This window comes from Accipiter gentilis, chromosome 8 (assembly GCF_929443795.1).
Source record: "Accipiter gentilis chromosome 8, bAccGen1.1, whole genome shotgun sequence".
Classification (NCBI taxonomy): Eukaryota; Metazoa; Chordata; class Aves; order Accipitriformes; family Accipitridae; genus Astur; species Astur gentilis.
The window spans coordinates 13215644-13242026 of NC_064887.1; the positions used below are offsets into that span (position 1 = coordinate 13215644).

Consider the following 26383-nt stretch of genomic DNA (forward strand, 5'->3'; position numbering starts at 1 on the left):
CATAAGGCAGAGAGGCCCAGCCAAGAGAATAAGGCAGGGCTACAGCCAGCATCTTGTCAAGGAAGCTCCTCTGTTTCCTGTCTAGGACTCAAGTATGGTTGGCATTACCTGAAAAAGATGTCCCGGGGAGGACGGTGTGCCCGTGGGCTGACAAGCTGCTCTCGTAACAGCTCCAAAGAGCAGCTGTAGATGTAAATGGGGCAGCGAAATCGGCGGCACTCGCCTAGCTCAGATTGCGAGTTCTGGCGACAGAAGGAGATATGTACATCTCTCCGTGAGGGGCCACCCTGTTCTCCAGGGTCATGGCTTGCTTCTGCAAAAGAAACAATCCTGAGATAAAAGCCTTCAATGGGCTCCTCGTCCCTGGTCTGAGAGGTCACAGCAGCATCCACAGGTAGGTATTGGTTTTACAAGCTTCTCATCCCTCAAACCTCAGGGGCCATTCTCTTCACCCAGCACCCAACCACTCAGCCCAGTGCTTTGGCCACACTGATCCCCTTCTTGGGCAGCCATGACTGTTCACCACTACCACCTTCTGCAGCAGCACAACCCTCCATCCTCGCTGCAGGCCTGGCTGGCTGCATCAGGGGCTATGCAATCAAATCCTATATACCTCAAGACCTGCACCCTTCTCCCTAAGACAATGTGCTGCTGGTAGTGCCAGTCTGGATCACAACACAAGAGTCACTGACTTTCCAGTGCAGCCCAGTACTGCCATCCCTAGGATCTTCTATCTACCTGCAAACTTCTTGCCCACAGGGAGCCAGCCTTGGGCCACAGACACGCAGCTCACATTACACTCCCTTACCCCTCCATGAACATCAAGAAAGCTGGCTGAGGCTTCACTGTGCTCCTTGTCCTGACCCTGACTCTGCTGACTGCCAGGCAGGAGCTGACAGGCTGTAGCAGCCTGTTATTCATGCTACCTCACTTGGCCCAACAGTGTGCTCAGGAATAGCAGGGATACTAATACTAATACTTTAGCAAGGTGCTGTCCTGAGGGTGGTACCGTGGGCTGGTGTTATGCTGAGGGTAGGTAATGGCACTGCAGCATCCCCTTCTTCAGCCTCAGCCCTGACTCGCTCTGCACAGACAGGTCCCAGGGTATCCTCTCCAGATCGACTCTCATCTTTTGAAGGTTTGTCCAACCCGCAGGCCATCAGCTTCTGCACATCTGGAAGAAAACAAAATATCACCCTCTGTTCAGTGAAAGCAGTTTAACCCCTCCATCTACATTCCCAAGAGTCACTGCTACCTCTTTGTGTGTGGGACCAGTTCCACAGAGTACTTCTAGCTGAGCCTAGCAGCCTTCACCAGCAGCTCAGTGGAAGCCAGACCAATGCCAATGCTCAGAAGCGGGGACTCTCCCAGACCATCCCATTAGCAGTATCCTTACTCCATTCATTAACAACCCTACTGGGAAAACCGTCCAGTGGTTGCAACCAGCAAACCACTCAAAGCCACACCCCCTGCCTGAAAACACCACGTGGGCAACACCATGCCCAAGGAGAGAAAAGCAAGATATTCAGCACTTTGCACTACTCTATTCCTGCCCATGTGGTGCAATAAGACCGGGTCTAAACTCTGCTGTTCAATTTTCTCTCCATCCTACCAGAGCTGATTCTGTTTTTGCTGTTTTCCTGAGAAGGTGCTTGGGACTGCTACCTCCTCTCACTCCCCACAACAGGTGGCCTCACCTGAGAAGGTAGCTGGCAGAAAGGTCAGGAACACATGCTGCGGGTTGACCAGCTTGGCATAACATCGCCACTGTGGGGGAAAGGGCCCCGTTGTATCACTCAGGGTCACGTCATCCTCAGGCAGCTCTGTGTTGCCGAGGCTCTGATGAAAGAGCAGAAGCTGGATAAACTCATAGCACAGGCCTACCTCGAGGAAGGTAGCAACCACACAGTTCTTCCATAACTGCTGGTTGGCACAGCGCTGAAATCACTCTGGCCATCTCCTGCACCATTCTGAGAGCAGCCTGGCTCCAGGAAACACTTAGCCAGGTTTGCTGGGGCCAGTTCTGACCTCCAGGCAGGGATTGCCCATGGTTTCTGAGCAATCTGCAGCACAGCATCAGTGCTGCTGTAACAGGCTGGGCCCATGGTGAGTGCAACTATCCACACACCTACCAGGTTCCTGCTTGACTTCAGCCACAGGCTACAGCTTAAACTGCTGCCAAGCATGGTGAAAACACCAGCCTTTCAATCTCTTCTCAACCCTTCTATTAATTCCCCTGCTCTTCAACAGCTGCTGCCTTGCCTTCAGAGGGGGCTTAGGAGAAAGACAGCAGCATACCAGTACCTGCAGAGTACTTGTGGAGCCAGTCATATCCCTGGTGCCATTGCTGCCAACAAGATGATAGGACGCAGAAGCATCCTGCTGTTCCAGGGTCCCAGAGGCTTTCAGCATTTCTTCTGAAACGGAGCACAGAGAAACAAACCTGAGAAAGACCAGCTGAGGAAGAGACTTGAAGGCAAGGTTTCTGAAACACCCCAGCTCCTGGTGTCACTGCTGCCATGCTCCTGGCCCTTACCTCTGATCACAGGGAGTGTGAAGGGGGGTTGATGGCCATCACGATCCCGTTGCAGAACCTGCTCCATGAAAGCCACATGATCAGCATCAGCCATGGGGATCTCCCGGTCACTGAGGTCATGCTGCAGGCAGCCATGGAAGAGGTTTAGTAGCATTTCATTGGGCACAAACGAAGAGTCCTTGGTCACCTCCTCATTCTCTGCTCCAAAACAGAACCACGGCAGCTTCAGAGACAGCATCTCCACAGCCACCACCTGCCCAGGCCCCCAGGAGACAGCCTTTTGCAAAGTGACACTTCCACACAGCTAGGAGGAATTTCCCCCAGCACCTCTGCCTTGGAGGGTGTGAAGGAAGCCCTGGAGTTCCAGCATCATTAGCTACCCTGCACTGACTCACCCTGCTACTGTAACTGTTCTGGAGATGTTTGGGGCTACAGACAAGAAACCAACACCACAGAGCAACAGTCTAAGTTTAATGTTTTCAAAAGCAACTCTTCTAAAATTATCATCTGAAGAAAGACAGCAATATACCTGGACAGCCCTGGGGCTGCAGAGATGGGAAGAACAGCACTGAGCTACTGAAAGAGGCATGGCAGCTCTCACATGCCTGCTGGCCAGGGAGACACACACAGAGCAGGGTGCCTGGAGCCATGGAGGGAGGACAAGAGGAGGCAGGTGGTGAAGAGGCACCTACCTTTTGTCAGCATTAGGAAGAACATTTCAACCTGCTGGCACCTGGGCAACAGCTTCATGAGGTTGAACTGGAATGGGATCTCATGCACTCGAAAACCAGCCCCCATGTCTGGATCTGCAACAAGAACTGGGAATGTAACATCCCTGTGGGCAACACACAGCCCTGCCTCCCAGGCCATCACCGCACACATGGTGCCAGTGCTAAATGAAGTGCAGGTAGCACAAGTAAAGCTACACAGCAACACTGCTCCAACTCCCTCTGCTTAGAAGAACAGAGGGATACAAGGAACGAATGTGTGGAAAGGGCAAAGCCTGCTGGGAGCTGCAGCAGGTTGTGAGCTACCTACAGAGAGAGAGGTACCTCGCTGTAAGAGTCCCCTGGGCTTATTGCCACGTTCATACAAGGGGACTCAGGGAGCCACCACAAGGCCTTACACAGCTCAGGCCCAGAGCTGCCAGAGGACAAAAACTGAACATCAGTGTTGCAGGTAACACTGCTGGAGAGCAATGACCACACTAGGAGCCAGAAGGAGCCTGAATTACTAGCGTAGTCGGGGACAAGGACTCCCCTGCTCTTGGGAGAGATGTCCCATTGGGCAGGCTCTGCACTTCCCTGCAGGTGTCTCCTGTCCTCCTCCTCAGGAAGGAGCCTCTGCCCTTCAGACCCTGAGCTTTCCTGGCCCTCTTCCCCTCCCACAGGGCCAGTGATATATTCCAGTAGGGTTCCCTCAGGTCCTGCGCTCAGCCTTTGGGATGATCCCAGCTCCCTCAAACCCACCCAACACCTGCTGTATTATTCCCTGCACGGCAAGTAAACAAAAGATCTAGGATGGGGTGAACTAGTGACAAGAAAGCAAAAATTGTGAGGTTCTGGAACAGATTGCGTGGCAAGGGTAAACCCCTCACATAGTCCTGGAGTTCTCAGTGAACTATGTTAATCATGTCAGACCAGATACACAATCCTATCCTTAAAGAAGAGGACATATCAGACCTCCTAAGGTCCCCTTCCCTATCTTTGTGGGTGTCCTGGTTTCAGCTGGGATAGAGTTAACTATCTTCCTAGTAGCTGGCATAGAGCTATGTTTTGAGTTTGGTATGAGAAGAATGTTGGTAACACTGATGTTTTCAGTGGTTGCTAAGTAACGTTCAGTCGAAAGTCAAGGATTTTTCAGCTTCTCATGCCCAGCCAGCAAGAAGGCTAGAGGGACACAAGAAGTTTGGGAGGGGACACAGCCAGGACAGCTGACCCAAACTGGCCAAAGGGGTATTGCATACCATGTGATGTCATGTCTAGTATATAAACTGGGGGGAGTGGGAGCAGGGGGACCACCACTCAGGGACTAACTGGGCATCAGTTGACGCGTGGTGAGCAATTGCATTGTGCACCACTCCTCTTATTATTACTGCTGTCATTTTATTAGTGTTATCATTATCATTATTAGTTTCTTCTTTTCTGTTCTATTAAACTGTCCTTATCTCGACCCACGAGTTTTACTTTTTTTCCAGTTGTCTCCCCCATCCCACTGGAAGCAGGGGGGAATTGAGTGAACAGCTGTGTGGTGCTTAGTTGCTGGCTGGGGTTAAACCATGACAGCGGGTCCGGAGATGAACAGGTCCACCAGAAAGCAAGTGTCCTGCAAACCGCTCTGGAAACCGTGTCTTGTAAATGAGAACAGAGGATTTCTTCCTGCACATCATTTACAGCTTCTGTACAACCATCTGCTCAGGCATACCCTGCCCGTCACTGTAAAGGTGAGCTCATCTTCCTTCTGCTCCAGATGTCAGTCCCTCACAGAATTACAGAATGGTTGAGGTTGGAAAGAACCTCCGCAACCCCCCTGCTCAAGCAGGGTCACCCAGTCACCTCTTCAGTCTGGGCAGAAAGCCTCAATGCTTTCTTGGCCTTTCCAGGATGAAGCCATTTCTCTGGCAGCTTAGCACAAGTGCCACAAAGTGAACCACAGCCATCAAAGTCTATAAAGTCATTGTCAAAACACCTGTTCCACCTTCCAGAAACCTCTAACAGGCCCCAAGACATTCAGGGCCTAGCTGCCTCTTGCTCCATCAAGCCTGCTAGGACATACATTCTGGACTCACCTTCAGTAGCTTTGGTGTCTGAAGGAGGGCAGACCCACTCCTTGTTCTGGCACAACTGGCTGATGTACTCAAAGGTCAGCATGGTGGCAATGCACGCAAGGTCCCGGGGATAGAGCTGCAATAAGCAGTCAAGGCTCAACTGTATGCAGCAGAATTACTACCCCAAATGCAGCAGAAAACAGTCTAAAAGCAAGAGGAGGAAACACCCATAACCCCATCACTTGACCTGCCCTCATTGCTCCCTCCTTCTCCATCAGCCCTTTAGCCTCTTTTTGCCTTGTTCAGAAGATACATTGGTAGTACTGCCTGCAATCCCACCTCAAATCCAGGTTGCTCCTCTCCAACAGAATGGCTCTTAAAGTAACTTGTATTTTCCCACCTATCCCAGAGTAGTATTGCATCCACTGCCTTGCAATCCAGAAACCTTTCCTGTCCAGTAGCCCAGTTCCTCTTTTAGAAATCTTACGCTCTTTTAACAGCATTTCCATCTCTTCTGGCCCTCAGTAATCCACCTGCAGTGTTGCAGTGCACTTGCAATAAACCCTTCTCCCTCCACAAAGGAGCCCATGCCCCTACACCTTCAGGGACTCACCGCTTTAGGTATTTTCTGGTAGGGCAAGCCATGGAGGTGCTTCCAATTCTCAGCAGTACTGTGGACATGGCCGCTCTGTGGCTCTACCCAGCACTCAGTGACCAGGTTCAGTTCTGTGTCTACCTCAATGGCCTCTACCTCCGTATCATTGTCATCATCTGTGGAAAAGCTGGAGGAAAGACATAAAGCAAGTCCCATGAGATGGCACAGAGCCAGTAGCCCATTGCAGCTCCTCTCAGAGCTGTGAGAGCAGCCACACAAACCCTAGGTTTGCAGGCAAAGCCCCAGCTAACTCGTGATCAATCCGCGACAGCTAGTTGTCTGTACTAGACGATGGAGGACTCCCTCCTTCCCACACTGCCCACAAAGGGCAAGTCTGGAGCTGTGACTCTGCTGCTAGCCCTTCCCGGGAGCAGGGCAACAGCCTCACCTGTCCTTGGTGGAGGTGGAGTGGGGTGGGAAGAGGATGTATTGGACGACACAGGTGTGCTTCTCCCTGCCACTGCTGCTCTCGCTGGAGCCATCAATCTGGAGGGGAGACACTGCATGAGCCTGACCAGCAGTAACAACCCATGCCTACCCAGTGCCCCCCTACACAACACAGCCCCAGCACCCAGCACCACTAGCAGCAGTGGAGAGAGAGCCTGTCCCAGCCCCAAGAACTCCTCCAGCACAGCATGTCCCTACCAGCAAAGCAGCTCTCTAACTGCAGATGATGACAGGAAAATGCCAAACCCACAAGCTGCTTTACTTCAGGGGAGGAGGCAGGTCTCCCTGTATATGTCAATATGTGTGTGCTAGAAATGGATGGGAAATCCCATCACAGGAAGCTGAATCCACCTCAGAAGAAGCAAAGATGGGATTGTGTCCATTCTGCAGCACTCAGGCTCACCTGTATGGGCAGCTCCAGCACCATGTTGATAATTCCATCCCCACTGGATGCAAAGTGGAAACCCTCTGACAGACGAACCCTGGCAACAGAGGCAGTCAGACATGGAAGCCTTCTCTACCCATACTATGAGCCTTAAATACAAGAATGACTGTACCCTTCACCCCAAAACACCTTCCTTCCCAAGACAGGGAGCTACACACAGAGAACGGGGAGATGTGACACTTTGCACAGGACAGTCTGTGTGAAGATCAGCATACTCTGGGCACAGTAACACCTCTTGCCCTTTTGTATGTTTCCCAGGACTCTTCTTTTCCTCAACTGCAGCTGCAGAACTGGGTAAAGCACTGGCCCAAGTAGCTCTAGAAGCTGTGCACAGGACCAAAACCCTCTACACAGCAGCTTCAACTGTTGCCTATAATAAGGCCTCAGATCCACCCTGCTTTCTCTGCATCCCCAGGACTAGCTGGACAAAAGCCCCCCCTTCAGGTGTGCAACTTACTCTGTGAGCGTGGAAAGGAGCTGGGCTACAGCAGTGATGGGCACAGCCGGTGCCAGCCCCGACTGGACACTCCAGATCCAACGCTGGTGATAGAAGTAGCGGGACAGCGAGGCCAGGGTGGAAGAGGCAGTGCGATTGGCCACCATAGTGAGCGGGCCAGACACTGGGGGATGCTCCAGGTTGAGAATGAAGGGGGCTCGATAGTCAGAAGGCAGCTTCTCATACCTAGAAGAAGGCAGAGGTGTGGCTCGCTGAGGTAGAAAGAATGCTCTGCTCAAGACCAGAGCTGTCTGGATTCGCAGCCTGCTTGCTGGACCCAGGACAGAGCCCGACAGCAGCAGAACATGGCTAGCCCAGCATAGGATCCTGCTCAGAGAGCTAAATTTACTTCTGCATCGTATTAGTTAGGAGTAACAAACCTGGAGGGCTGGAGCACCTCTCCTGTAAAGGCAGGCTGAGGGAGTTGGGGTTGTTCAGCCTGCAGAAAAGGCGGCTCTGGGGAGACCTTATAGCAGCCTTCTAGTACCTAAAGGGGGCCCACAAGAAAGCTGCAGAGGGACTTTTTAGAAGGGCGTATAGTGATAGGACAAGGTGTAATGGCTTTAAACTGGAAGAGGGTAGATTTAGATATAAAAAAGAAGTTCTTCACTGAGAGGGTGGTGAGGCACTGGAACAGGCTGCCCAGAGAGGTTGTGCATGGCCCATCCCTGGAAGTGTTCAAGGCCAGGTTGGATGGGGCTTTGAGCAACCTGGTGTAGTGGAAGGTGTCCCTGCCCATGGCAGGGCGGTTGGAACTAGATGATCTCTAAGGTCCCTTCCAACCCAAACCATTCCATGATTCTATGATGAAATCTGCCTGTCCAGCAAGACCCCCTACTGCAAGTCACAGCCCTGCCAGACTACAGCTGCCGTTCCCAGCCACACAACCCAAACCCACCCCAACAAGCACCAGCTTCACAGCACTGGCATCCTGCAGCTGGCAGCACCATCCACAGACCCTCCTCTCTCCCACTTCCCAGGGCAGGGAGGCTGTGCTGATGGCCTGGATCTCCATCACTACCTGATGAGTAGCTTCTCCAACGGTTTGTGCAGCACAACGAGGCAGGGTCTGTCTGAGAGGGCTGACTGGGCCCCAGCCACAGGTGGAGACTTGGAGGGAGAACTACTTCCAAACATTTTCCTCTTTGCTTTTGGAGTTGCCTCCTTGCTCTGGACTCTGTGGGGAAAGCGCAGCTGCAAGATTCGGTCCCGTAACTCCTCCACTATCTGTCATGGCAAAAGCAAAAGGTAAACGTGACCACCTTTGTCTGGAGACATAAGCTATTCAAAGTAAGTTTCCAGAACAAGAGCCTGACTAAAAGGAACAGAACACTCCTTGAATATACAGATGAGCAGGAGTTAAAGGTCATTTTACCTCTGAGGCACTAGCAAGACCAAGATAAGATGTCTCTTAGGTCCACATTTTAACAACCACAAATACCTTTAAAAGCAAAAGAAAGGTCTGAAAAACCCAAAGATGGTTTCAAGGCTGAAGAAATCACTTTCCATAACTTTGATGAAAAACAAATTAATTGCATGCCAGCTCCTCCACAGAAGCAGTCTGAGTACCAACCATCATTCCTCCCCTCCTCTCCTCAACAGCCTACAGTAAATGTAAACTAGTACATATAAGACAGAGCCAGACTGTTCCCACAACTGATGTGTTCCCCTACTATCACGTTCATGTCTCAGACCTTTATGGTAAAAGGTTGCAAGAGCTTAGATTATTTTTTAGGCTAATTTTTTCCAAGATACTTTCAAAATGACTTCCTGATTACTCTTTTTAGTTTTTTAGCAGCTCTGAATATGGTTCTACCCACAGCAGCATCTGATCCCCACAGTGCCCCAGTGTTTTCTTTGAAATTTCCATGGCTGGGTTTCTTTTCATGATCTTTGTTCAACTTGTTTTAATTTCCATTACCATTGTAGGCAAACAGGAGAACAGCAGCTCTCCATTGCTCCTCAACACTAATTATTTCAGCAATTTTCCCCATCACTATGTCTTTTTCCAGGAAAGGAGTGTCCCCAAACCCAAACATTAAGCAGAGCTCTTTTCTGCACTATGATGCCACTTGGGTCCACTTCATGGTTTCATACTGATAACACAGAATCACTGATGGTGTTCAAGCTCCCAAATCCAAGGTGCACTATTTTGCAGTTATCAATACTGTCTTCCAGCCACCATCGTGCTGCTTAAGTGTCCACAAAGCACATAGGTTGAAAGGGCAGAGAAAACCAAATAGCTTTGTGCCGCCTGCAGATTTTCCTAGCTCACTACCTGCTACCTATCTGCAGATGAGTTCCCTACCCTTTGACTAGTAAAAAGATGCGGAAAACCACAAACAGCTTCTGCTTTGATGAGAACAGAGTACTTTTTCCATTTCCTTGCCTTGTTCCCTAAGACAGTTTCTGTTTTATGACACTCCAATCCTACTCGAGTTTTACAGTTGTGCCCTATATGGAGTCTCACCAAAAGCCTTCTGAAAGTCAGACTGTATCAGGTGCTTTCCTTCCCTTAAACACTGGAAATTTGAATCACTCAACACAAAAACCCCTTCCCCTTAAACAAGGCAGGCTAAGTCTACTGCCATCTTCCACACTGGGTAACTAATCAGCCCTATGGCAGGCAAAAAAAAATAAAAATAAAAATTGTGCATGATACAATTTATGATCTACATACAGCTCCTGGTGCAATGATCTGGAGCTTGCCCAGAGCTGCAGGGTATGGTGCCTGTCTCACACCTTCTTCATGAGACAGGTATTAATTTACACCTGTCAGAGGGAACTCCTTCATAAAACCTGTCACTTGGCATTACCAGCCCACATGTTGGCCCAGCTGAATCCCCTGAAGACATGAAAGAGCAGATCCTCCAGAGTGCCAGAGCATCTAGTGTTATGTGTGTTCGTTATCTCAGACAGAGATGGTCCTTCCCATATTTGTCAGCTTCTCCTCAGACTAATCTAACACTAAAGCTAAGTGAGACAAACCAAAGATTTCTTTCATGAAGACAAAAGATAAAGGTTTAATGATAAACCTCGTTTATAATAAAAGGTTCACATAGCTTAATAGCAGGACATCTTTCTCATACTTACTGTTTTACCTAGGAACACTTACACTTGTCTCAGCCATTTTAGCTGGAGAAACAGTTCAGACAGTAACCCCACCTTCTGCATCTGACTAGGGCAGCCCATTTCTTTTGGTACAAAGAGGTTATTAAAAGTATCTAGCAGACTTCTATCTCTTTAAAACATTTTCTAGGTATTACATTTTTTTCTCTCCCTGTACTGCTCATGCAGGGCACTGTTTGCACTTTAACTAACTCCTCCTTGCCCAAATGATACAATATACATACGTAATTCACCACCAACTGAAGCAGATAGCCTAGAGAACATGTACTACATCAATCACAGAGGTCTTTACAGATGAGTCAAACAAGTATCTGCTGTTCCTGACAGACATTATTGATTGTGCTTCGGTCAAAAGGATAGACTAGATAACCTTTGAGTCATTTCAAGCCCCACAGCCGAATTAAGCAGTGGGAAAAACATTCATGTGACCAGCTATGCTATTGATCTTCCAGTCTTTGGGTTTAGTTCTTTCACAGACTTAGCACAGAAAGCTTTGTCCAAACTGTCCCTTTCTGTTACAGTAAATTCACACCCATCTAAACTTTAACATTGTAGTTAGTTATTAGAGAATACCTGCCCACAGTGTTGCCTGTGATCTACCCACCACTTCCACATCCAGAAATCCTTGTTCTGCTCCTACCCCAGGAAGCACCCAGCCAGCTCTCACCTTGTTCCTGGCCTGTGCAGGTGTGCCAATGGGGAACCCCAACCGGAGAACCATGCAGGGAGCTTTGGAGATGATCCGCACCACATAAAATGAGGAAGGTGTGGGATCTTCAGAGCTAGGGAGAAGGGATTAAAACAGGGCTGAAATAGCACGGATCTTGCTGCTCTGTCATGTCAGACCAAGTGGAGGCCTGCTTCACCAAGCTCAAGAGCCCACACAACTTGGCAGCAACACACGTCAGTTCTAGTGTGCAGAACGCCCCCAGCTGGCTTCCCTCTCCCTCTAGGCTGCAGTGGCAACAGTTCAGAACACGCAGGGTTTCACACCCGCTTGTCTTGCTCTTATCCTCTCCTCTAGACATCTGCTTCTGGCCCATCACAGTCTATGGGTATAACTGGGTCTTTGGTCTGGCTGTATGCCCAATTGCCCACACAGGACTGCTTCAGAGCCACTCACCCGTGTATCAGTTTGACGTAGGAGTAGCCCTCCACCAGCACAAAGCTGCTCCAGTCCCGCAGCAAGGAGGTGAGCGCCGAGTGAGAGATGCGGCACTGGATGGTGCTGTAGCGGCCATTGTTGCCCGGCGTGTGCAGGTGCTTGGGCACAGGCCTGCAGAGTGTGGCAGAAAGTAATTTAAAAACCAGTTTCTCTTCTTCCCAGACTTTGCTACATCCATTCCAACTCCTTCTCTGACTGGTACATCAGCCTTCGTCCTCCACAGCAGCCAATATTCAAGCACCTCGCCTGCCTGTTCCTGTCAGCAAGAGCCGCACTCCCTGAGCGCACAGGGATCCTGCTCTCCACCTTGCATTGTTTCTATCTCCCTCCATGCAATATGTGGCTATTATTCACAGAAGTCTGCAGCTAGGATCAGCCTCAGGAAAGCAATGTTTTTGGGGAAGACGTTTTCCAGCAGCAAACCAAAATGTGTAGGATAGCTCCAACTGGATGGTCCACACCCCCTGCAATCAGGAAATCTAAACCCAAGCGGGACTTGAGAAACAACTTACGCTGCCGAGAACAGTCCCCCTCTTGACAAAGATGGCTTCCCAACCCACAGTCCCTCTCAGATAAATGAGCCTTCACCGTTCACCAGGTCCCAATAGTGAGGCCCTTCCCTTGGCCATAAGCACCTGCAAGACAGCTGCAGCTCTGCAACTGGACTGAACTGAATGCCCTGCTATCTCAGGCTGGCTCACACTGTGCACGTGAGCTCCGCCCTGCCAGTTACGTACGTGTCATGCTCCAGAAGGAGGACTATACGATGCATGTGCAGCCACCTCTGCCAGAAGTTGGCATCCATGGAAAGGATAGGCTTCCAGTAGGAGGCAAACTGGGAATGGCTCGAGTCAGACCCACTGTGCTGCAGGGACAGCACCTGAGAAAATGACAGGGCAATATTCAGCCAAGAAACTGTCTGGTTCCACCCAGAAAGAGCAGGAATTTCTCTAGTGGCTGAGCTGTGTAGGCCTAGAAGGCTAGCCACATCCCTGGCTTTCAGTAACTGCCTCTAAGCAATATAGAAGCAAGTGCGTTCACATTGAAACAGGCAGTACAACTAAGCAAAAATAAATTAGGTTCCTGAAATGTCAAGTTAATTAGGAATTTAACTACTTAGCATCAAGTAAATCAACCACGGAAAAGATGGCATATGTAATGGTGTGCTTTCTGATTGAGAGGGGGATATATGGCTTGTGTGAGCAGAGCAATTAAACACTGAGATAACTTGTCTGAGAGTGCTCATGCAAGTAGGGTACCAGCAATGGGTGGCATTGGGCAACTCTAACATGTTTGTATGGTAACACTGTGCTTCCACCAACTACAGCAACTCTGCTGACACAGAAGTAAAGTGGTGGTTAGCCATAAGATGGGATGCTCCAGATATACTGTGGGATACACAACCCTACTCAGTGAAAATCTACTAGGCAAACCTAAAGAAGTGAAGGGCTTAAGCAATAAAATTAAAGGGATAGTTCTCTTAAAGCTCCCCTAGCTTTGATATCTGCTAGTCATCTTCTACCAATGACAAGGACACTGCTAGCAGGGAACAGATAATATGCTAGCACTTCTGCTCAGTGAGCTTCAATGAGTTTGAATTTTGCAGTGGAAACTATTAGCTCATACTTCGTTTAGTTTCTGCTGTGCAGATGACAAGTAACTCTCTTGCACCTTCCACATGAGTGCTCAGAGCAATGAGCCTGTTAAACAACAACTATTCAGCACATCCTATATCTTCACCTGGCAGTGCTGAGCTACATCACCAGGACACAAGACTGCCAGCAGCAACTCCACCTATATGAGGTATTCACTGAACAAGCACGGCAAAAATAAGCGTGTCAGCCTCCCCATCAGTCTCACACATCACATCACTACAGGACAAGGCTTCACAGCACCCTTAGGAGATTTGGCATGGGGCTTAGAGGTGTAGCTGCAGGAATAAAGACATAGGGTGATGTCTCAGAGGGGAAAAAGTATAGGATGGGATGTTCGCAGGCACTGCATTGCACCTGAACTCTGTTACTGAGCAGGACAAAGAGCAAGAGATGAAGCCTGAGAGTTACAGAAGATCTTGGTTGCCTGTTGGTATTCAGCATCCCCTGGTGCAAGACAGAATAGGCAGGAGGGACACCCTATCCCCACATTAAATAGGAGAGGGAACATACCGGAGTGGTGGAGCCTGGGGGGATGTAGAAGAGGGGCACCCCATTCTTGGTGCTCTCAGGAATGGTGAAGTGTTCTGGGACTGTGTCAAAAGACTGCAGGTGAACCAACATCTGATCTGTCTGGTTGATGCTGAAAGAGAAGAGGCAGTTAGCCACAAAAGCCCACACTCTCCCCTTTGCTGCCCCAGTCAGCCCAGTGCCTGCACACACAGCACTCCTGATGTACTGGGAGCCCATCTACACCAACATAGCTTTCTAGGGCAATGCTGGGATTCAATGCCTGATTGCAGATAGCATGTTAAGAGAATTCTAGTTTAACAGCCTAATATATAAGGAGGATGATCAGAGTTGGGAATGAAGTGCTAGAAAAGGAATCTGCCGAATAGCGGGGAGTAACAGTTACCCTGGCCAGGAAATGGTGATAACCCACAGGCCGGCCCTTCAGGCCTAGGGACATGAGGTGTTGCTCCCAGTGTGATCATGCAGCACAGCTGCAAGGCTGTGCTGTAAGAACACACCACCTCCATGGGATGGCAGTCAGAGTTAAGATATGCATCACAGGATCAGGACTGAGGGGCGGGGCAGCAATACCTTCACCATGAAGCAATCTTACAGACTAGGTCATAGGCCAGTTTGAGTCTTCTTCTTGGCTAGACAGCAAGCTTGCTGCCAGTCATGCCTCTTCCTCCAACCACATTCCTTTGGGACCCTGGGTTGGGATGGCCACCTGCATAACCCATGCCTCGGCATGCCAAGGAAGGAATTTCTTGGTTACATCGGACACTGGAAACTGCTGGGGGTAGTCTGGCTCACCTCTGCAAGGTGTTCCAGAAGCGCCGGATGACTGTAGTGCGGTACAGACTGGTGATAGGCTTCCTCATGGTGCAACTGATGTCATGCAAGATGTCATAGCTTCCCTCCATCGTCACCTCCACCCATGTGCTGCGCTTTGATGGGTCCAGGGGCCAGGGTGTCACAGCTAAGTACTCTATCCTCATGTTATGCTTCCAAAGCAGCACTAGTTTCACCTCCAGCTGAGACCCACCTGCATGAGAGCAGAGGAATAAGTTCAAGTGCTTGTTTGATACACATCTGAGCTTTCTCTCTCACCAGGGACTTCCGGGTACTGTGAGATTGTTTGATCGCTATGAGGAGGACAAAGTAACCCAACAACTGTTTGCTCTAGCTGAAGCCATTCTCTCTCCTGCCCAAAAGAGGGAGGCTTTGCTTACACAGTAGTATTCGGTGAACAGTTTTTTAAATGTATATGTACTATCTACACTAGAGAAGGCAAATGAACTTGGAGGAGGTGCTGACATTTGCAGTGGGCTCTCTTCTTCACAGCCTCACCTTTGTTTCCAAGAAAACTGTTGCTTTGCACAGATGAGCAGGGCCTTTAAGCCATAAAGTTTTCTCATCTGCACTCTGCAGAGTTAATCTATCCCATTGCAGAAACATGGACATTTGGACATGATGGGCCCAGATCATAAACAAACTGGAAGGTGAGGCCCAATTCTTGAATTAAACTTCATGTTCTTCCTGCACAGACAGTATTTCATGCAATCTAGAACTTCAAGCATCAAAAGCTTCTCACCGTGCTTACTCTCTTCTCTTCCCAAAGTTAAGAAGAATGTTCACCCATTCTTCAAACTGTACTTTTTTACCTTTTTCTTTAAGCGAGCCATTGCATCTCTAGCAAGATTAACACAAACACCTGACAGCAAGCCTCACTGAGCCGCAAGAGCAGAAAACCATCACACTCCTGCTGACTGTGCATGTGTATTTGTACCGAAACAACCCAGAGAAACACGTGACTTTCTGTAACAGTGCCATGCTGCTGTTTCAACTGCTCAATCATCTATTCTGATGTCCAGCCTGCTCTATAGTTCACCAGACTTGCAGCATTTGTGAGATAAGTGATTGGATGTGCTGGAAACCATCCGAACAGGTCATCAGCCTGGATCCTATGTTTCCTGCAGAGTTGCATTTGCTGCTGTCATAGGCACATCGTGCCACCCCCTTCACAGGCTGATTGCACTCCATTTTAAAGCCATCTTGCTTTTTGCTCCCATGGTCCCTGCTGGGAGGCTCCCTCAGAGTACTCTTCCCCCATCAACATTTGCAAGAAACCTCCCAGAGTACGTGCCAAATTCATGCTTGGTTGTTCTTTTGATTAAATTATTTTTCTTCTGAGAAGCTTCATTTCCATAAAATTGACAAGGAGTGTGCAGTAGGGGAAGAAATCCTTTCCTAGTTTCAGCTGTTATTGTGCAGGTTAAACCAGGCCATGGTCATCAGCCTATGACAGAATATCGATTCACCTTAACCGTCCCAGACCTTCCTGCACCTCAAGAATTCATCTTTCCTGAACAAAGATAATCAAAGATATATACAATATTTCACCTGTATTTGATCTGAGGGATTACTAGGATTTTACTTAAGGTCACTAATATTTTCCACAATGGGTGCTTTGCATTACTATAAATACATTTGCCAGGGTTGTACCAACTGTTGTTTCCATAAGAAGATTGTCTAGTTTATCAGAGACCAAGAATTTATAAATTTGTCTCTTTCCATTTCATACTGTCATGTCACTCTTATTGCTTTAGTGCTCGTCCACTACTTCCTGCACAATATTTTGGTTCTCATAACAAAGCATTTCTACTTCTTCAACAGCAAACATCAGTAAATTCCTACATTTTTTGCCTAGATCATGAATGAAAATATTTCCTACTTCCACCTGTGTTTCCATTAGTCATCCTGGCTTCACTCCTACGATCCAACACAAGCAAAACTAAAACCAGGCTTAGTTTGAAGTCATATCTAGATGAATCTTTAGCTTGTTCTTACTGCAAAGCAATCTATTTCTGGTTCTTGACTTTATAGCTAACAAAAGTTTTTGCTGCTTTGATTTCTTTCATACAGTCCAGCTCTGGTTTTTAGAAAACACCTCATCTTCCCAGTTTCTGACACTGAGAACAGCCGTTTTCACTAGCCAGCTTGTGCCCAGCTATTTTTGGTGCTGTATTGATTCACAGGGGAAGATGAGGTTTTGAAAAATGTCCTTCAGGCTCTCCTCAACACACAGCAACACAAAATGGTCAGTGAGAATTTTTTGTTGTTGTTGTTACAGAGGGCAATCCTCTGACATCATCCCAGAAAGAAACAGGAGAGAAGCTGAGCTCCATTACACACCATGGCCCTACAGCTGCTCAGACACAGCTTCTCTCCCTTCCATACCTTCTAATCCTCCCCCTTTTGCAAGCACTTCTGCATTCCTAACTAACCATAGTAGCCTTCTAAATGCCTAAATATCTAAAATCAAATATTGAGGGTAACCGGGGCACTTTTAAATATCACAAACAACCTCTCCAGGCAACTCTAAGCACAAAGCTAGCTATTTACTCTATTTTGCCTTTGGCAAAGTGAAGCAGAAAAGCGACAGTGTCAAAGTCCACAACTGCACTCTTTCCTCTTGCTTCACAGCCAGCTGGCTCCTCAGCAGCTTTAGTCTGCAAGTTTTGGCAAAAGCTTTTGGCAATCCAGGTTAATTAACTGTTCTTTGTTATAAACTTCTCTACAGAATGACCCAGAGAGCCCTGATTAGCCAAACATGCTTTTCCTTAGCAGAGGCAGTGCTGAATGTCCAAATGTCTTGATCTTTTGTAAATTCTACTTTAAGATGTTAGTTCAACCATTTTTCTGATCACAGCCAGCAACTCCCCAGAGCATTTAGCCTTTCCAAAGTATAAGTAACATTATCTGCTACTATTCCAAAGGCTTGCATAGAAAATACACACTGTATTTTTGATAGCTCAGACATTTAATTTTTAAATTCCTTCTAAAAAAACTCCATCAAAATACACAGAAAGGATTTCTGGCTCAGGGAGCCGCTGAGCTGCAAAGAGCTAGAGAAAGCTCAAAGGGAAGAAAAAAGGAAAGGAGAAAGGAGGTATTGTGTATATTTACCCTATTCTTACTCCTCCCTGTGCACCTGCCTATAACTACTCACCACAGAAGGTAATTCTGATCCAGTGCAGCTGCTCTTCTGCTCTCTGCTCTTGTAAAAACGGAATACCAATCCATTTAGCATTCCAAGGGCTAAAAGGCAGCAGAAAGATACCTAGAGGGCATGGTGAACTTGTGGTGATATTTCTGATACACTCCTCCACAGTCCAGGAATTTGCTGCTTTATGATATCCTGAGCCAGAGGTTGTAGCTACACTTTTGTGCAAAAAGGTACAACATGAACTTGTCTGATTGCTTTTTGAATGATTCACACCTGCTACCTCTTCCAGCATTTCTATATAGGGCTTCAGAGTCACCAAGAGCATTTCACCATTGCTGCCAGATTAAAGAAAGGCTCTTTCTCCAGCACTGTCCAAGCCGTAAATGAACTGGTGCACAGAAGGATAAAAGACACAATACTGAGCCCAGCTTGGACAGGAACTGACTTGTCAGACTGTTTCATAGACATTCCTAGACAAAGAGAGTGCAATAGACCTAATCTGCCTGGATATAAGGGAAGTATCTCATGCCACACCTACAAGAGATTAGGGAAAGCAACCTGCAGACATTACTAGAAGAGCTGTCTCAATGGGAACCTTAGCAGATTCTTACTTTTAATAGGAAACTCCTGAAACAAGAAATTAGGGATATTCCTGCAAGACCAACTTTAGAAATTATCCCATCTAACATGACTGTTGGCAACCTTCCCAAAAAAGCTGGTTTAGAGCCATTCAGTTTGTAATAAGTGTCAAGCCAAAAGAACTGCAACTCCCAGTCATCGCACAGGAATAGTGAGCTAGACTGAGATGAACTTAAGAGTAACATTATGTGAAGAAGAGCACATTTAGAGACTACTAAACAAACAAACAAAAACCAGTAAAACACCCCTAAGGACTCATCAGTTGGAAGCAAAGGTGTGTGAAAGATGCAGGGATTTCTGGACTAACAATGCAAGGCAAGCATGAAGAAAGCTCATGTGATTCCTGGTCTATCAGATATGGTATTTTACTTCAGAAGCAGGGAAGTATTAGCATTACTGAACCAGGCACTGATAAAACCACATTTGCAACACTTATCAACTGTTTCAAGAAATATGAGACCGAACTGTGAAAAGCAAACAGTCGAAGGGAAAAAGAAAAAGTGCCATTAAGAAGAATAAACAGAAGAGAAAGCCTGCCCTTACAAAAGGAGACTGAAACATTGGCTTGCTTAACCTGCCAAAAGGGAGGTTACGGGGAGAAAGGCATTGTTCTTGAATACATTTGTGCAATGCCAGAGAAGGATAAACTTAATTAACGATAATAAAGTCACACAGGTCTGATTTGATCTGAGTGAGTTTAGAAAGGAAGCTGGAGAAAGAGCAATGAAGCTCTGGGACAATCTTCCAAGCAGGGCAGTGGCATAAGATACTTAAATGGCTTTAAGGCAGACCACAGTAAATTCATAGAAAACATCATATGGCAAGTTTGGAATGATTTTGGAGTTATATCACAGACTTTGATTTTCTGATATAAAACATATTCTGTGTGCTAATATCCACAAAAGAATAGTGAAGACACTGGATCACCATGTGTTGTACATGTTTATGCTGTGTTTTAAAAATCCCATCCTCCAGGCTTTCCGCTGATCATTGTGACGGTCAAGAATAAGTTCTTCTCTTGCTTGCAATTCATAACTTGCATTTGGATTTTTTTTCAACCTCCCCTTCAGTTAAAGCACTACCACTAGTCACAGCTGGAGATGGAAAATTAGGTAGGGTTTACTGGCATTTCTTGGGATATCAAACCCCTCAAGGTCCCTAGTCAGCAGCTAGTTCCCACACTCCAGGTGCCATGATCTCTAGCAAGTCAGATGAGAGAACAGGACCACTAGATGGTTTTATGTTCTTCTAGTATTGGTCCTGGTCCTGGCTGATCTGGCATTTTCACCTCCTCATTTCCCCCAGTTTCTTCCTTGGGAAGACTGCAGTTTGGAGGCATTAAATCTGTTGTACCAAAGGGCTCAACTTTGGCTTAGTATTTTGGAATGTATCTGACAAAGGACTAGAAAGGGATGAAAAAAGGAGAAATATAGAGGAAAACCCAGAAAGGTATAAAACCCCAAGTTCTGTCACTAGGTTGCCTGCAATTGTGGGAACTCATTTCCAAGATACAGAGGGTCACAGTCTGTCTGTCCCTTCCCTGTGCCTGGCAAGTGCACTACTGCACAACAATATTGGACAGTCCTGCATCAGGAAATTATTCACGAAAAAAAAAAAAACTTATTTGGAGAAAATGGCTCCTTCTTCCACAACACCAGCCACTCTGCTGAGATGGCAGACCCTGCACTTTTCTCTAAACAGTTGAGAGCAGAGTCCTATCTGAGCCTCCAGCCCCCAACGCAGCACAGTCACCTTTCGTGATGTTGACCTCACGGATGCTGTAGCCCTCGCGCAGCCGGACTGAGACAATGCTCACGAGGTCAGCATGCACCTCCTTCTCTGTGTGCTTCTTCCTCCTCATCGCCAGAGCAGGGTTGCTGCTTGCAGACACCAGATGCTCATTGAACAGTCTGTGCTGGGACACTGCAAACGGCAGAGATGGGGTTTGTAAGGGATCAACTCCCCTGCTCCTCATCCTACAGCAACAGCCCTCCCAAAGTGCTTTACAAAAGCTGCCAGGAACACTCGCTGGCCTGAAGAACAGTACATCCTTCAAGCACCACTTACACCCACTCCTGATTCTGCAACGCAGCAAACAGGTTCACTAGCGTCAAGAGGCCTGGGAAAGGGGCAGGGTGGGGTGCCAAGCCTTGCTCCCTCTGGGACAGCCTTTGTGACAAGGCACGCACTGGAGTTACACATTTAGCCTAGACAGGCAGAAACTGCACAGCTGTTGCAACAGTCGCACAGCAAGCTTTTGGGATTTACCCCTTTCCCTGGAAAACCTTGAATTCCCAGGTGCTTTCTAAAAGGTATCAGGATGTGGAAGCCTTGAGTTTAAACCACTAACACCTGATCTTTTTAAGATTCAACATCTCCAAGTCCCAGGCCAGCTCTCTTCAAACTTGCCACTGTATGTGGCTTCTGCTGCCAAGTTACAGAAAGCGCAGATGGTACCAGCTTATCGCCAGGGCATGAAAGGGTGTTGCCATGTTTTACTGGTAACTAATCTCTCCTGGCATACTCTCAGTCACTAACATTCACAAAATAAGAACAACCAAGAGAGACTTTTGAGACAGTTGTCAGGGGTCTAGTTTTTCAATCCAAACTGCCATCTGCAAGCCTGATTAGGACAAGCTCTCCAGAACATCCCCATCTGCAAGCTAGCCAGCGTGCAGGAAAGGTTGGACGAGAGCCTCTCACCTGCTCCAAATTCCAACACAGCGGGCCTAACTGCAGTTTGCTGAGTGAAGTCCACGGAAAAGGGAACGGTACAAAATGGGACATTAGTTTTTCCTGATCCACCCAATTCCTGGAACCAGGAGGGGAGTCACAGATGAGGCTGCATGGCCCAATAGTGCCCAGAGCCTACAAGAGGCATGGCCCAGAGGGGACAAGGGAGAGCATCAACATAATAAAGCCTGGGGGATTCACCCCAAAGACAGGTGCTGTAATACATCCATCTGCTGGAAGACATGCACGTTCCTCACCGCAGTAGTATTCTGGATTCAGGGACTCCCCAGTACGCAGAAAGGAGTATAGCAGAAATGCCTTGTGATACACATTCAGATCCAGGCTCAGGGGATCCAGCTCAGGGCACGTGGAGAGGTAAGCACCAAAAGTGGCCATGGCAATGAATTTCATCAGTTCCACATTGGGAACGTGGCCAAAGCTGCAATCGTATGAGTAGACACCGCCCACCTACGGGATGGATGAAGAAGGTACTTGAAAGAGTACAGCAGTGCTGAGGACAAGGCAGAGGACTGGTACAGGCCTCAAACAGGCAGCGAAGTCCCCCCTTCTCCTCTGGAGGTCAATGCCACTGACAGCAACCCACCTTCCTCCCTCTGGCAGGCAGCAGCCCCCACACTCCCTGCTAATGGCAGACATACCTGTACAAAGGAGCAGGCCACTGTGCCACTGCGGAGCTGGTTGAGTAAAGTCTCGCACACAGCCACATCAGGGACACTAGTCACACCATCCGTAATTATTATTATACCTGTAAACAAGGCAGTATCTTAGTGCACCTTCCATCTCAACCAGCTACCACCTTCCCAGTATATCCACCAGAGAGAAAATTTAGGCAGGGCAAAAGTAGAAAGGAAAATCCTGGCGTTGGTTTAGAGCTTCTGAGGCACTCTGGTGCTGGCAAACTTCCTAACTAGGTACAGCAAAACACTGAGGCAGGGCACAGCTCTGCACACCCTGGGTGGTCCTGAGCAAGTGTCACAGCTGTGCTTCCTCACAAACTCCCTAATACTGACACATGGCATGTGGCGCAGTGTTGTTCTCCCCATTCCCACCACCACAGTTTGCCCAGAGTGCAGAGCAAAAGCTGCTGTTGAAATTTCATCCCCTATAAAATTAATCTCAGCCTAAAGCAGGAGGAATACAACCCTTCGCAAACAACTAGGCAAACCTTAACCCAGAGGATGAAGCCAACCTGCGCTGGAGTTGGAGGGCAGCAGCTGCAGTGCTAGGATCCCCTGCCGGACCATGCTGACAAGGCCAACATCAGCAGTGACAACAGACACACTGGGCTTCCTCCCAGATGGCTCCTGCACGTCACTAGGGCTCTCTTGGCTCAGGGGTGACAAATCCACCTGGAAAAGTAAAAAAACCCCACGAGGCCCCATGGGGCAGACTTCAGCCTAGCTCTAGTTCTCACTCTCCCAAACAGCCTTCAGTCTAGCAGCCCCATGGTACCACAGCCCTGGAGCACTTCAGCAGACTCCACTTCTAGCTTTAATTTCCAGATGTTCTCAGAGTCCTGGTCACTTAGGCCCCTTAGAACAGCTGGGCAAGGGTGCTCGGGGGTGAAGGAAGAGGACAACATGCCCAGAGCTTTATTATAAACTGATTTCTCACAGAAGGGGAAAGATGAGACACTTTGGGGTCACTTAAGCTCCTCTGCAGAGCAAAGCAGTTCCCACTTAAAGAGATGGTGAATAACTCTTCTTCTCCTTGCCATTTAGTAGAAGCTGCAGCTATTCAGCAGCTACTCAAGTAAAGCCCAGAAACGCTGTGGAGGCAGATAGCTGTGTCTCACTTATGCAGCACTGCAGCAGAGGGGGTAAGAAGCCTCGAAAGGACAAAGTCTTGCGCCTATACATTTAACTCTGTTCAAACAGCACTCGTTATGCAACACTGATATAAGCAAATGCAGGTAGGCTTCTCCTGCATCTTCTATGAAAAATATCCCGCAGGCAAAGACTAAAATTTGTATAATTACACTGGTGAGGCACCTACTGCATTCATAATCACCTCATCTCCAGAAGGCTCAGGCAGTTCAACCCTGTAATAAACTATTGCTTCATTTTCACTGCTAATACAGAGAATGGGCGAGACCCTTCCCTGCAAACCTAAGGATGACTGGAGCTGGGAAAAGAAAATTAGAACTAACTAAACTTTTATTCTGCACAGATGGGAGCAGTCTGTGGCTATGAGCAAAAAACCTGACTATCCATCACTTTAATTTGCCAGATGCCTAAATTCAGACACTTGTTGACAATGATACAGCTAATACAACTTCAAAAGTAAAAAAAGTTTCAGTCCCTGCCCTTCCCCTGGGGCCTCCCACCTCCACCCCACAGCCTGTGGCAGGACTCGCCAGTCCCTCTGGCCTCCTAGTGCGTCTCTTTCCCCCATTTGCATGGAAGAAGTTATAGGGTAGTTTAGCACGAGAGAAACAATGCAGCAAGCAGGAATGAATACAAGGCACTACAAAAACACCAGCTGGACACACTGGTAAAGGTATTTACTTCCTGCAATCTTCTTTCTATTCCAGGACTGACAGTCATAGCATTCAAAGATATAAATTTCAGCTAGAATATGAGATTTGTAGCACTTCAGATATGCAACTGCAATAGATCACCAGTAGCCTCTTGCTCATCTGATTTTGAGACTTTTTTTTTTTTCTTTTTGCCCAAACTTTAATAACTAATGCTAAATAAGGACTAAATAACCTCAGCCAGGCCAATAACGCCTTTGCAGGAAGCGTGCCCATAGATAGAATTGTGACTGCCCTGTGACCTTGGCAGTAACACAATGTAACCTTCCCATTCTTCATTTCCAAGATCAGGAGAGATGATCTTGATGAGAAATCCATAGACATTCTGAATCCCTACAGGGTCTCACTTTTAATTTCATCCTAATTTCAGCTGTATTTTATAGTGCTATCAATAACTTGCTGATACCTATATCCATGGCTACTAACCAGTATCTGCCACAGATTTCAAGGGGTATTAGAAACCACACCAGCTATTTATTCAGTTTCATGGTAACCAAGAAATATTTTCATTCAAGAAACATAACAAGGGCCAAGGGGATATTCAGAGCTGTTTACAGATTAATGATACAGGCATAATCACCTCTCCCACCATCTTCTTCAGAGAGAAAGCACATCCTACAGTTTGTCCCGTGATGTACAAGAAGTCAGCTGCTTTATTGCACAATAATCTTGGGGAAGGTAACCATTGTCATCAGTCCTTCCTCAGTGTTCACGTCTCATTATTGGATCCCACAAAGTTATCTTACAAACTACTTAGCTGGTCCTTCTCCAGACCTTTACCACTGTACCTCTTGCCACCCCACCCCAGAGCAGCCTCAGAGTACAAACCTTCAGGGAGCCAAGAGATGGCAACCACCTCTGCCCTCCTTACCTGCGGTTTGGGTTCATATTGTTGCTGGAGCATCTCTGCCACTTTGTTCTCAAAGGCACATAGCTGTGTGTAAACTTGGTGCAGAAAGGCCTCTCGCTTCGTCTCATCCAGCTGACAACCCTGGAATAGTACCTGGCCCAAGGACACACAGAAGTCATCAAGTTAACATTTTATAGTACCAGCCCCCAAAAGAGGATCTTAACAATCCCACACAGAAACACAGTTCTGCACAGTGAAGTTCAGACACATCCCTGACAAAGTACAGGTACACCACAGGCCTCTTCTCACTATTCCTGCTCAGGGCCAACTGCCTGTGAGCAATGGTGTCTTGTGCCATCTGCAGTGCACTCTGCAGCAGATGCTCACATCACTCTTTGGGAGATCTCCTTCTTGGGCAAGAAATTTCTACTTCATTTGCCTTCTTCCACAATAAGCAGTTGTCTGGAGAAAGCGATGTGGGATCCTTGTTAGAAGCCATTAACTCCAGTCTGATGTTTCTAAGGAAGGCCTGTTTATTCTAATCTAACCCACCTATAGACTGATCCAATTATCTTCCAGTAAGTGGCTGGATAAAGGAACAGCAAATTGAAATAAAGAAAAGAAAAAATTAGACTGGGCATTAGAAAAGAGGCTGAGCGATGTGACAGAGTAAGCCTGCCACCACAGAAACTCCCCAAGCTGACAGGCATAACACTTTACAGAGGCCACCATTGTACAGACAATCCCTGTCCACAACCACGATGGAAAGAAGATGCAATGTGTGGACAAAGAACTCAACAGATGGGTCAGGTGCTATATGTTATCCACATTCCCTAAACCTCAGATGGGCAAGACCTAATAGTGACATAGAAAAAGTAAATTATTACAATATAGACAGGCTTGCCTGGATGAGTGATATACATACATGCCTTTTTCTCCATAAAAGGAACACAAAGCTTATCCAGTTATACCCAGAGATTACAGTTCCTGGACTCATACAATAAATGGGTCTTTAGAGAGATCAAAAGAAGAAAAACATAGCAACTTCAGAGTGCTCAGTTTAGCACTTTAAATAGTGAAGATACTGAGGCAAAGCATGATGGTGTCTGCAGGATAGCTGGACAAGATGACACACAAAACATCACCGGCAAACGCAGAAATTCCTGCTACATTTACTTTGGTACAACCTAAGAATGGACCAAAGAGAGTGCCACGCTCTTCAAGCACTATACAGACCATTAAAGGCTGCAGCCTTGCAGCTGTAGGCTTGGGCACAGGCGGGCTGGGGAGAGAGAGGGAGGGAACAAGCATAGACTAACAGGCTCCTCCTGTTACCCCCCACTTTCCCTGGTATTAGCAAAGGGATGAAATACACCATTACAAATGTGCAAATAATGTGAAAACACTGTGAGACATGGAAGGGATCAAGGGTAAATTTCAAAAACCACACTGGCACCATAAACCAGATTTCAGTTTAATAAACAGACCTGTCCTGGCTCAAGTAAAATCTTACTGATAATCTCAACTGGGGCCAGCCAATCTCTCCAGCAAGGAGAAACATATTCATACCAGTGCAAAAAGAGAGCAAGGTTTGTAGAAAGAGGCAATTATCTTTGAATAAACTACTGCTACACAGTTGGAGCAGGCAGACAAGCTTTTGGGCACGCCAGCCCTTCCTGAATGCTTCAAGCTAATTATAACAGGCCCAAAAGAATTAGTCAATAGAAATTTAAAAAAAATACCAACAAAACAACAACAAGCACACATTCGACATGAGGGAAATATTCCCT

General features: G+C 47.4%; 1 protein-coding gene across 14 annotated transcripts in view; it reads right to left on the bottom strand.

Moving 5' to 3' along the window:
• The window catches only part of SZT2 (SZT2 subunit of KICSTOR complex), a 60569-nt gene that overhangs the window by 32659 nt on the left and 1527 nt on the right, over positions 1 to 26383 (bottom strand). For 11 of the 14 annotated variants that reach the window (XR_007506872.1, XR_007506871.1, XR_007506874.1 and 8 more), the window contains 22 exons: positions 24615 to 24746; positions 22397 to 22556; positions 21846 to 21952; positions 21444 to 21654; positions 20206 to 20376; positions 14619 to 14850; positions 13806 to 13935; positions 12378 to 12520; positions 11599 to 11751; positions 11143 to 11257; positions 8368 to 8573; positions 7308 to 7532; positions 6809 to 6887; positions 6347 to 6444; positions 5917 to 6085; positions 5325 to 5439; positions 3229 to 3342; positions 2537 to 2737; positions 2305 to 2417; positions 1698 to 1839; positions 1010 to 1174; positions 109 to 313 (listed from right to left, as the gene is read on the bottom strand). Coding sequence is in view for 10 of the 14 variants with exons in the window: in XM_049807235.1 (XP_049663192.1) it covers positions 109 to 313; positions 1010 to 1174; positions 1698 to 1839; positions 2305 to 2417; positions 2537 to 2737; positions 3229 to 3342; positions 5325 to 5439; positions 5917 to 6085; positions 6347 to 6444; positions 6809 to 6887; positions 7308 to 7532; positions 8368 to 8573; positions 11143 to 11257; positions 11599 to 11751; positions 12378 to 12520; positions 13806 to 13935; positions 14619 to 14850; positions 20206 to 20376; positions 21444 to 21654; positions 21846 to 21952; positions 22397 to 22556; positions 24615 to 24746 (3386 nt within the window). In the remaining 4 variants the exon portion in view is untranslated. The other 3 variants (XM_049807243.1, XM_049807234.1, XM_049807242.1) reach the window with 2 other exon arrangements.